Below are 12,471 nucleotides of genomic sequence, written 5' to 3'. Positions count from 1 at the left end.
TGCAAAACAAAAATGCTACTAATCAGTAATAGGCCTATAAAATGTTAGCTTTGTTTAGAATTGACTGATATTGCTCTTACCTTTGGATTTGGTGATTATTGACCTCTGTTGCATTTATTCTTTTTTTTTTTTTTTTTTGACAGGCAGAGTTAGACAGTGAGAGACAGGGAGAAAGGTCTTCCTTCTGTTGGTTCACCTCCCAAATGTCCACCACGGCTGGTGCACTGTGCCGATCCAAAGCCAGAAGCCAGGTGCTTCCTCCTGGTCTCCCATGCGGGTGCAGGGCCCAAGCACTTGGGCCATCCTCCACTGCCTTCCCGGGCCACAGCAAAGAGCTGGACTGGAAGAGGAGCAACAGGGACAGAACCGGCACTCCAACCAGGACTAGAAGCCGGGGTGCCGGCGCTGCAGGCAGAGGATTAGCCTAGTGAGCCACAGCACTGGCCTGTTACATTTATTCTAAACTTCCCCCCAGAATTATCCAACCATTTCAGATATCAACATTACCCTCATATATTCAATGCTATATGAATTGTTGTTCTTTGTTGTTTTATACCTTCATATTAGCAAAATATGAAATTCTGTAAAAAAAAATCCTTTGATCTTAAAAGAAAATTAACCCTTGGCCAGCGCCACGGCTCACTAGGCTAATCCTCTGCCTTGCGGTGCCGGCACACCGGGTTCTAGTCCCAGGCGGAGCACCGGATTCTTTCCCGGTTGCTCCTCTTCCAGGCCAGCTCTCTGCTGTGGCCAGGGAGTGCAGTGGAGGATGGCCCAAGTGCTTGGGCCCTGCACCCGCATGGGAGACCAGGAGAAGCACCTGGCTGCTGGCTTCGGATCAGCGCGGTACACCGGCCGCGGCGGCCATTGGAGGGTGAACCAACAGCAAAGGAAGACCTTTCTCTCTGTCTCTCTCTCACTGTCCACTCTGCCTGTCAAAAAAAAGAAAAGAAAAGAAAAGAAAAGAAAAGAAAAGAAAAGAAAAGAAAAGAAAAGAAAAGAAAAGAAAAGAAAAGAAAATTAGCCCCCTTTCTGTAGCATAAAACAGATTGCCTTGTTCTTGAGAACTTTCCCATCAAGAATTTAGTAGAGGCCGGCACCGTGACTCACTAGGCTAATCCTCCGCCTGCGGCGCTGGCACCCCAGGTTCTAGGCCTGGTTGAGGTGCCGGTTCTGTCCCAGTTGCTCCTCTTCCAGTCCAGCTCTCTGCTGTGGCCCGAGAGGGCAGTGGAGGATGGCTCAAGTACTTGAGCCCCTGCATCGGCATGGGAGACTAGGAGGAAGCACCTGACTCCTAGCTTCGGATCAGCGCAGCGCGCTGGCCGTAGCAGCCATTTGGGGGGTGAACCAATGGAAGGAAGACCTTTCTCTCTGTCTCTCTCCCTGTCTAACTCTGCCTGTCAAAAAAAAAAAAAAAAAATTAGTTTAAGCAGGTATATTTCTATCTTTTTGATGTTATCGTTAATGTTTCTAAAATCAGAATCACTTTGTATCATTTTCATATACTTCTGATGCTCTTCATCAATTAATGATCAGAAATAAGGTATAAATCCCCAAGCCCTGCCCATAAGAGCTAAGTAGAATCTTATTGTAAGTTGTAGGGAGTGCTGCCCTAACTCATGCATTGTGAAAAATGAACTGCTATTGGGTTTGATTGACTGTTGATGGACTGTGGATTGTATATTAGAGGCTATTGAATATAATGTATAGTGCTCAATAATAATTTTATTCTTTTAGTATAAAAAAGGTTTTAAATATGAGAAATAAAGCCCTACTATATTATCTTAAAAAGAAAAGAAATACAGTTTTCTATGAAAGAACAATTTTTAAAAATTTTTTAAAAGATTTTATTTAATTATTTGAGAGGCAGAGTTGCAGGCTCAGAGAAGGAGAACAGACAGAAAGTTCTTCCATCTGTTGGCTCAGTCCCCAAATGGCCACAATGGCTGGAGCTGGGCTGATGAAAGCCAGGAGCCAGGAGCCTCTTTGGGGTCTCCCAAAGGAGGTATAGGGGATCAAGCACTTGGGCCTTGGAAGAACAATTTTATTCTTTTTTGTAATTAAATACTATTTAAAATATTATTTATATTTATTTAGAATATTCTCTATATCTGTATAAACTACTTTATTTAAAAACAAATTTGGAGGCCACTCAAAGTAACTAATAAAAAAACCCTTCTGATTTTTTAAGCATATTAAAAATAAAATTCCTTTTTTTTCCAGCTAGTATACGAAGTGTACATATGCTATAAAAATGCATGCTTTGGGGCCAATGCTGTGGTGTAGTGGGTAAAGCCACAGCCTGCAGAGCCAGCATCCCATATGGGCACAGGTTCGAGTCCCTGCTACTCTACTTCCATTCCAGCTCCTTGCTAATGCACCCGGGAAAGCAGCAGAAGATGGCCCAAGAGCTTGGGCTCCTGCACCTGTGTGGGAGACCCTGAAGGAGCTCCTGTCTCTGGCTTTGGATCAGTGCAGCTCCAGCCATGGCAGCCATTTAGGGAGTGAGCTAGCAGATGGAAGACAACCACTCTCCCTTTCTCTGCCTCTGCCTCTTTCTAACTCTGCCTTTCAAATAAATAAATCTTTAAACAAAATAAGGCATACTTTGCATTCATTATGTAAATCCTTCCTTCATTCAGAAAATAACATCTGTGGCAAAATCTAGAATGACAATTTTAATGGAATGAGCTGACCCAGACACGACTATAATGTAGCAAGGCCACAAGAGAATGAAACAGTGGAAGGCATCTGTCCTACTCAGTATATCTAGCATCCAGCAAGGCCACAGGCACACCTGTTTCATTTTCAAGTAATATCTTCTAGAACTTGTCATAACAGCCACCAATTAATATACAGGCACTCCAGTAATTATTTGTTTAAAGAATAAACTAGCTAATAAGTCAATAAATGAATTAGCTAATAAAAAGGAAAACAAAGCAACCAACCATTTGTGCTTTTCACTAAACAAACAAAACTAATTGCTTTGTGTTCTACCAAACATCATGTTGTATTGGGGGGTAAGCAGATAAAACTAACACATGATCACAAGCATTTTAGTTCATTATTGCCACTAAAATATAGCTAAATTAGTAAGTTAAAAGTTGCTATAACCTTATTAAGAACTTTGAAAAAGGAGGGAAATTTAGACTTAATCTCTGTTAGTGCCATAATGCACAACTATTTTATTTATGGTGATAATCTAAGATGCTAGTGCAATGTAGGCATTCCACAACTATGTGTGGAATTAATACATTTTAATCTCATAATACTAGTATTTTCATTTACATGTAATGCCTTCTAGTATCCATCATAAATATATACTTTTAGAGTTCTAATTCAAAACAGTATAGCTCTTGGTTTAACATATAAAATAAACATTTTCCCCATTTCTGCCTAGTTTTTATAATTATAATTCTTAAGGGACACATAAAATTCCATCATGCTATTTATTATCAAACTCATCACCTATCCTTGAACACTTGAATTGTTTACTAAGTATTTTTGTTACTATTATAAAACTACAATAAATGCAATGGCAAATATCACACTTTGCTTTATCCTGAATTTCCTGATAAGAGAAATTTCAGAAACAAATTGAATAAATACCTTTATGGCTACCTGCTTTACATTATATTTTTTTCTAAATTACTGGGCCATTTACAATATCACTTATAATATACAATAATTTACTACATTCTCACCCAGAATTCAAAATCTGTTTGTTTCACAATTTTGTTCTTTAGTGAGAATGTACAGTTCTACTGTGCTGGTTAACTGGCATTTTCTCCTATTAAATGGGATATTTCTCTTTTCATAAAAACATTTTAAAAATAATTCAGATGCGCTTTCTAAAGTATGACAAATAACTAATATTTTTGTTATGCTTGATGTACAACTTTCCCCTGTATTGCTCTTGCACGTTTGGTTTTGTTTCTGCTCACCAAGGAGATGACACAATAGATGAATCAGTCTGGTTGCTTTGTGATTGTTTCATAAATCGAATCAAATCTAAGAAATACTTTCGCTGTATGCTAGTTTAAATTTTTTTTAAATTCTTCACTGATCAAGAATCTAAAAGGAGGGGCCGGCACGGTGGTGCACTAGGTTAATCCTCCACCTGTGGCGCCGGCATCTCAAATGGGCACCGGGTTCTAGTCCCGGTTGCTCCTCTTCCAGTCCAGCTCTCTGCTGTGGCCCGGGAAGGCAGTGGAGGATGGCCCAAGTGCTTGGGCCCTGCACCCACATGGGAGACCAGGAGGAAGCACCTGGCTCCTGGCTCCTGGCTCCGGATCGGCGCAGCGCCAGCCGTGGCAGCCATTTGGGGAGTGAACCAATGGAAGGAAGACCTTTCTCTCTGTCTCTCGCTCTCAGTGTCTGTAGCTCTACCTGTCAAATAAATAAATAAAAATCCTTAAAAAAAAAAAAAAAAAAAAAGACTCTAAAAGGAAGTCCCTAAACAAATTTTCTCAAGTGTCAGTTAATGAGTTACAAACATCTACTTCAACAGGAGCCAACGAGTCTGTTGAGCATTGCTTATTTCTAGCGTAAGAAGAGAATCACCGTCTCTAAGGAGAAAACCTAAGGAGATCTGTTCTCAGCAGGGTTTTGCATCACCTTCCTTGTTACTGAGGTAGAGCCATTTTTGTTGTCCTCTTTCACGTAGCTCTTTGACTTCTTTCACTGAGACGAAGCGTGCCTCCTCTTATTTGTTAGTTATACGGAGCTCCGCTCTTCAAATCCTGCTAATGCTCCCCAGCTCTATTTGCCTGCATTATCAGAAATGCTTTCCAACGTTGCTGTAGTTCTGAAACTATTTTCTGCAGCAGAAGTTCCCCGTCCTGGCTGGAAATTAGCTTTGCCTGTGAAGCTCTTCTTACGCCCAGAGCCACAGCCGTACCGTGGGGGGTCTGACTCAGGCTATCAAGCACAGATCCAGAAATGCATTATTTTCAAATCCCCCAACGTAATTCAGAAACAGAGCCCAACTGATGTACTACCAATGGCCCTCAGATTTGAGGGCAGAAGCTCTTGGGTGGGAGGAATAAGGAAGCCCAAGGTTGTGTTCTAAGTTTGCTATCCTTGCTATCACTCAAACAGCTGCATTTCTGTCTATTTTACACTTAAAAGGGTCTGGGTAAGATTTCCTTTGAAGAAAAATACTTTGCTGCCTACATAAAAAATTTGAAAGTCACTGTTCCACTTATTAACTGACTTTAAAAAAATCAATATATATGAAGAACTGCGAAAGCATTCTACACTGCTACTCACACAACAGGTAAAGGTTAGACTCTGCTAGCCCTCAGAATCTTTATAATCTACATTCAGTAGCTTAGGGAACAAATTCTCTTTTTCTTCAATGTGATTCCTATTCCTACACAACATTATGTAAATCCCAAAACATAGAGCAACATTCTCAAGATGAATCTACTAATACAGGCCGGCGCCGCGGCTCACTAGGCTAATCTTCTGCCTAGCGGCGCCGGCACACCGGGTTCTAGTCCCGGTCGGGGCGCCGGATTCTGTCCCGGTTGCCCCTCTTCCAGGCCAGCTCTCTGCTGTGGCCAGGGAGTGCAGTGGAGGATGGCCCAGGTGCTTGGGCCCTGCACCCCATGGGAGACCAGGAAAAGCACCTGGCTCCTGGCTCCTGCCATCGGATCAGCGCGGTGCGCCGGCCGCAGCACGCCGGCCGCGGCGGCCATTGGAGGGTGAACCAACGGCAAAGGAAGACCTTTCTCTCTGTCTCTCTCTCTCACTGTCCACTCTGCCTGTCAAAAAAAAAAAAAAAAAAAGATGAATCTACTAATACAGACATTGCACACAAAACACCATGTGACATGCTTGTTGTTTCTGACTCATCATCTCCCTCGTAGCTCTACCTCCAGCCACAGCAGCTTCCTCTTACTCCTTAAACAGTCACTGCAAAGGTCTACACAGGGCCTGTGCAGTAAAAGTTCTCTCTGGTTGCAAAGCCCTCCCTACACCTAACCAGATCGCTCCTGTCCTTCCTCGGTCTCTGTTTAAAGGTTTATCTTTTCAGAGTGAACTTCACTGATCACTGACAATCCCATCTGAAATAGAGAAGAAAGAAGGAGAAAGGTTTTCCGCTGGTTGTTTGTTGTGGTGCCACTTGGGACACTCTCATCCCATAACAAAGTTCAAGTCTTGGCTACTCCACTTCCAATCCAGCTCCCTGCTAATGCACCTGAGAGGGTAGCAGATGATGGCTCAAGTGCTTAAGCCCATGCCACCCACATGGGAGACCAGGACTGAGTTATAGGCTCTTGGTTTCCATATGGTCCAGCCCTGACCTGTTGTGGACAACTGGGAACTGAGCTAGCAGACGGAAGATATCTCTCTGTATCTGTGTTTCTGTCTCTCTGTGTATCTTCAAATAAAATGAAAATAAATAAATAAAATGTTATGAGTATTTCAAAATCTAAACCCTCCAAATTAGAAAATTATAATAAAACAGCATGAGTTCACAACTTACAGTCTTAACGTCATTTTCATGATGAAAAATATATTCAAACAAAGCCTGTGAAGAAAAAAAATGCCAAAATAGATTAAATTTCAGCAAAAGCACTCTATTGTGTTATCCAAATTAAAAGCACAGGATACTCTAAAGTACCTGAAACTTCTAAGAATCTGTTCAGCATCTGTTATACTCAGTCATTTTAAAATACTACTACTTACAACTAATTCCTTTTTTTATAGAATGAAAACTAAAAAATGAAAAAATTAAAGAGTTTTTCACATTATGCATATTATTTTATTGGAAAAAGACAAATAAAAAGCATGCTTATTACAGACCAACTTTAGGACTGCCATATAATAAAGTAAGCCAATTTTTCACACTCTCTACATCTGTTATAGAGTGATAATATTAACAATGAGAAGACATGAAAAATCCGTAAGTTCCTTCTGAAACAAAGTAGAGTTCTCAAGCACAAAGTAGGGTGTGTTTGCTTAATTTTTAAAGTTATTTCTCCTTGGTGCCAGCGCTATGGCCTGCAGCACCAGCATCCCATATGGGTGCCAGTTTGAGCTCCTGCTGCTCCACTTCCAGCTCTCTGCTAATGCACCTGGGAAAGCAGCGGAGGATGACCCAAGTGCTTGGGCTCCTGCACCCACATGGGAGACACGGAAGAAGCTCCTGGCTTCCGATCAGCCTAGCATCGGCCATTTCAGCCATCTGGGGAGTGAACCAAGCAATGGAAGATCTCTCTCTCTCTCTCTCTCTCTCTCTTTCTTTGCACCTCCTTCTTTCAAATAAAATAAATCCTTAAAAAAGTTATTTCTCATTTTATGGTATTTATAGTCACTCTAAGGCTCAGACTACTTAGGTTTCTTTAACAGGGTGTTTGCTACTCAGCCTAACTGCACAATGGAATCACATAGGGGCCCCAGGCAAGACTAATTAAATCAAAACCTCAGAGGATGGGAGATAGGGAAACTCATCCCATAAATTTTTTTTAATCCCATACATTTTTTTTATTTGACAGGTAGAGTTATAGACAGTGAGAAAGAGAGACAGAGAGAAAGGTCTTCCTTCCATTGGTTCACTCCCCAAATGGCCGCAACGGCCGACGCTGCGCCGATCCGAAGCCAGGAGCCAGGTGCTTCTCCTGGTCTCCCATGCGGGTGCAGGGACCCAGGCACTTGTGTCATCCTCCACTGCCCTCCCAGGCCACAGCAGAGAGCTGGACTGGAAGAGGAGCAACCGGGACTAGAACCCGGTGCCCGATCCGAAGCCAGGAGCCAGGTGCTTCTCCTGGTCTCCCATGCGGGTGCAGGGACCCAGGCACTTGGGCCATCCTCCACTGCCCTCCCAGGCCACAGCAGAGAGCTGGACTGGAAGAGGAGCAACTGGGACTAGAACCCGGTGCCCGATCCGAAGCCAGGAGCCAGGTGCTTCTCCTGGTCTCCCATGCGGGTGCAGGGACCTAGGCACTTGGGCCATCCTCCACTGCCCTCCCAGGCCACAGCAGAGAGCTGGACTGGAAGAGGAGCAACTGGGACTAGAACCCGGTGCTCATATGGGATGCCGGCACTGCAGGCGGAGGATTAACCAAGTGAGCTGGTGCCGGCCCCCCCATGCATTTTTTAAAAGCCCCCAGATGACTCTAATACACAGACAGAGCTGAAAATCATTGTTTTTAATACTTCATCCAACTCATCTAGGTAAATGTGTACTGGATTACCACCTGGTGGTACCACCTTTATTCCACAGTGTCATTATTTTACACTTGCAAGGAGGCTAGCAGCCCTGCAAGCCACCAGGGTTATTAACAGAGAAGACCTGGAGGCAACAGGGTGGGCAGTTGTCCTAGCGGTTAGGAAACCCATCCCATATTGGGGTGCGTGGGTTAGAGGACTGGCTCTGCTCCAAATCCTAGCTTCCTGCGAATGTGCACCCTGAGAGGCTCCAGTTGAGTCCCTGCCACCTACACAGGGAAGCTTGGACTAAGTTCCTGCCTCCCAGCCCTGGGGTCTGTGGGCATTTGGGGAGTGAACCAGCAGATGGGCATTTTCTCTATTTCTGTCTCTCAAATATAATTTTTATTTTTTATTTTTATTTATTTATTTTTTTTACTTTTTAAAGAAAGAGAAAACAACTTGGAAGCAGGCAAAAATATTTCAAGACAAGGCTCTTCTCTATTAAACTAGAACTCTCTCTCCATTTGTTATGTTAAAAAGGAAGAAAAGAGTGCAGTTGGTGCTACTGCTGCTATGGAAAGGATGTTATGACACTGACAGCATCAGCATCACCACCCCAGGTGGTGCCAGGATTAGAGTCCAGAGACCCCAGGCAAGCTAGGGGCCAGACAGAAACACATGGCATTATTTCCACAGGACACTAAAAAGGCACAAAATCTAGCTCAGGATAAACCTCCTACGTGGATCAGGTCTTTCGTGGATGCATCTTAATTTAATGGAGGGAAATGCCTCCACTGATTTAACTCCTGGTTAAAATGTAGCAGTGGTATCAACTAGTCAGCCCAACACTGCAAGTAAACAGCCTAAAGCATGTAGGGAACTGGACATTCCATACAAGTTACTTTTAATATTCCACTCTCATAAAGGGAAGAGAAATCAGCAAAGCTTCAGAATTCTCCTAAATGAAAGTAAATGGACTGTTAAAGCCACCAACATTATTATTGGTTGATTCGCTGTCTACCAAATGACATTTCTTTTTCAGATTTAAAGTCTGAGTCTGTATGGCTAGTGTCCATTTTTACTTTGCCTAGAGTGTTTGATATTTAGTAAATATGTTAAACAGCATTAGAACTGAGGTTAGCGGGACTGGTGCTGTGGTAAAGTGGGTAAAGTCACAGCCTGCGACATCGGCGTCCCAAGTGGGCACCAGTTCTGGACCAGAAAATGGAAGATCTCTCCCTCTCTCTCTGTAACTATGACTTTCAAATAATAAATTTAAAAAGAACTGAGATTAGCAACAGGTTCAGCACTCATGCAGAGTTCACAGAGAGGCCAGCTAAAAACCCAAGTTAGGCCTAAATCAGTTTCCAGAAGTTAAGTGCTCCTGTCTTTGCATTATTCCAAAAGCTCCCCGCCAAGTTTTTTATTCTGGGAAGGTCATGGATACACTCCCTTCTCACTCGCTCCCCTCTTTTCTGCCTTCTCTTCATCTCATCCCATCTCTCACTTTCTCTTTAAAGGAGCATTTAATCTTTGAGTAGTTAGTATTACTAATAGGTGGCTTGCCATTGTCTATCTTGAGTAATCCTTCCTGAGATGTCTGATTAATTACTAATTAGGAGTTCATGCATTTTTCATCTTTTTGAAATTCCTAATATCCTACAGGGATAGGAAATTTTCTGAGAATAGTACGAGCTGAACAAGGAAAATGCACACATATGGATGACCTCTTCAGCTTTGTTCCATGAGAATGAAGCTGTCTACCTGCTTGCTTTACCAGAGGAAAACAAGTTTCCTACAGTACAGAATAGTACATGAACTTCATCCCTCAATCCTGGACTAAAAGAAGTCATTATCATCATACTTTCAACATTACATCAAAATTTTAGGTACATACCTTTGCCAATTTAGGTTTCTGGGAGTATTTTGTTAAATTCAACCTAGACAAATTTATAAAGGGTCCATCAGGACTTGTAAGCATGGAGGCCTATGGGGGAAAACAATAGAATAAGGAATCAGAAACTTTCTCTTGAAGCATAAGTTGAGGGTGCACAAAAAGCATAAAGGCAACATAAACAAAAAGAACTCACGTTCAAAAATTTTCCATATAATTCTCTATATAATAATAGTGGAAAATGATGTAACATAATGTTAGGTTACTTTAGTAATATAAGGCTGGGGAAAACAGAAAGAATGTACCGTTCCCAGTCTGACGAATCTTCCAGAAGAGCTGGTGATGGGGCGGGCTGTGTAGGCAGTTCTGGGTGCTTTGATGGCCTGCTCCATAGTGCCTGGCCTTCCACTCTGTGTGCTGGGCCTAAGATAACCTGTAATGGGTCTCCCAGCTTGAGTGACTGGCCTGTGAAGATCATAAGTTGTTGGAGCACAAAGATGAATTAATGAAAGACTCCCACACGGTATGGTCAATATTTAGTGGCAGAGGGTATAAAACCGAAGTGCATACCTTACAGCTTGACTGGGCCCTCCCGATTGACTAGTTCCAGGGAGTTTCAAGGATGTTCCAGGGCCTAGGAGACGAAATGCAAATTCGACTCACATATTACTCATTAATCTGTAAAAACTGTCAGCTAACACAATTTTCACAATTGTAATGGCTTGGTAAAAAAAAAAAAAAAAAAAAAGACATTAACAGCAGGAAATGTATTTTAGAGAAATGTGTTTGAGATTAATATTTAATGAGTACCTATCAAGTTGCTTAAGTTATCACATTTAATTCTCAGAGTAAGTCTATATGACAGGTAGTATTAATCCATGTAACAAAGGCTTACAGAATTAAGTAAGCAGGCCAGCCTATTAGTGGAGCTGGGATTCAAACTCAAGACCAGCAGATCCAATGATGGATCTGTACTGATGATTGAATTGTTTTTCACACAAAATTCTTCCAATAAAAGATTCCCTCACAATATCTAGAATTTGGATATCTTACATTTAAGAGAGTAAAACAATGGGAAGAAAGATATTTTAACATAAAATATGTATTCTTTTCTCAATTTCCATTTGAAATTTTAAAATAGCTATTACCTTCCAAAACACAGAAATGGCTGAAAACTATAACTAATAAATTACCAGCAAAACCATCATACGTCATGGTAATCATCCAGTACCACTTGTGCCACCACACCTGCAAGCTAGGGACTGGGCCTTTGTGACAATCCCAACAGAATTCACGGCCCAGCATAGCACTTCACCACCCACATCATGTGTTAGAGCAAATCACCTTCAGTTGTAACAATGGAATGACATTTCTAAATGACCTTTATTCGTTCCAATTTTCTAGCATATGTGCCGCCGAAGCGAGCACCTAAATGACCTTTGTTACAGAACCTTTTGGAACGCTTCTGCTGTCTGGATGCTGCCTGCATTTAGATTCCCAGGTAAACAGTCTCCTGCCACATTGAGTAAGTGGTTTAAATATAATACATGTTTAAAAACTCTTTAAATGCATACTATAGCGCTTATTGGAAAACTGAATACATCAATCTCACACCTTAAGTTTAATATAACTGTACTGCATAAGGAAACACTTTCTAAAATAAGTAGAAGAGACTCCATCTACTTGAGGGAATTTTTTCCATGAATATACATTTTTCTTGTGAATGTGTGTGCAGAAATCCATCTATCTATCCATCCATCTCTATCTATCTTCCTCTTTATGTACAGCACTCGTTCTCCTACTGGCATTTCACTAGCTTAACTGACAATCAATACTTACGTGGAACTTGAGCAATAGCATTTTCATCCAAAATCATTTCTGCAATTCCTTCCTGATCTACATCAACTTCATCTACGTATACCATCTCAGTTAGAGCTCGTGCTTTTAATATCCAAGCCGCCTAAAAACCACACATAAACAAAACATATATTAAAGTAGTGTTAGAAATACCACATAGCTTGTAGAAGCTAATCATCCTTTGTTATTATTTCATTTTTCAATAAACATGTTTACCACTTAATATATGAATTTAAAGGGTTATGTCAAAACAATAATACAAGAAGGCAAGGTCATTGGAAATCAAGAAACAACCAATATATCAATTACCTAGTAAATGAAAGGGTATAATTATCAGTAGTCTTCTCACATTCCTTTTTACAAGTAAAAGAGCAAAGCCAGGAGCCAGGAATAAAATCCAGATCTCCTACGTGGGTGGCAGGAGTTCAACTACCTGTGTCATCACTGCTGCCTCCCAGGGTCTGCATTAGCAAGAAGCTGGAAGTCAGGAGCGGGAACCAGGAGTTGAACCTAGGCACTCCAGGGTGGAATGCAGTAATTCCAATGTGCATGTTAATCAC

The 12,471-nt window shown here is 41.7% G+C and overlaps 1 protein-coding gene across 3 annotated transcripts in view; it reads right to left on the bottom strand.

Moving 5' to 3' along the window:
* Positions 1 to 12,471, bottom strand: part of TTC8 (tetratricopeptide repeat domain 8) — a 57,339-nt gene that overhangs the window by 30,743 nt on the left and 14,125 nt on the right. For all 3 annotated transcript variants that reach the window (XM_002719609.5, XM_002719610.5, XM_051826184.2), the window contains 5 exons: positions 11,894 to 12,014; positions 10,625 to 10,688; positions 10,360 to 10,519; positions 10,058 to 10,147; positions 6,494 to 6,538 (listed from right to left, as the gene is read on the bottom strand). In XM_002719609.5, coding sequence (XP_002719655.3) covers positions 6,494 to 6,538; positions 10,058 to 10,147; positions 10,360 to 10,519; positions 10,625 to 10,688; positions 11,894 to 12,014 — 480 coding nt within the window. The remainder of the gene's footprint in view (positions 1 to 6,493; positions 6,539 to 10,057; positions 10,148 to 10,359; positions 10,520 to 10,624; positions 10,689 to 11,893; positions 12,015 to 12,471) is intronic.

This window comes from Oryctolagus cuniculus, chromosome 20 (genome assembly GCF_964237555.1).
Source record: "Oryctolagus cuniculus chromosome 20, mOryCun1.1, whole genome shotgun sequence".
In the NCBI taxonomy this organism is placed as follows: domain Eukaryota; kingdom Metazoa; phylum Chordata; class Mammalia; order Lagomorpha; family Leporidae; genus Oryctolagus; species Oryctolagus cuniculus.
The sequence above is the reverse complement of the archived record's forward strand: the minus strand, read 5'-3'. Positions and strand labels throughout refer to the sequence as shown.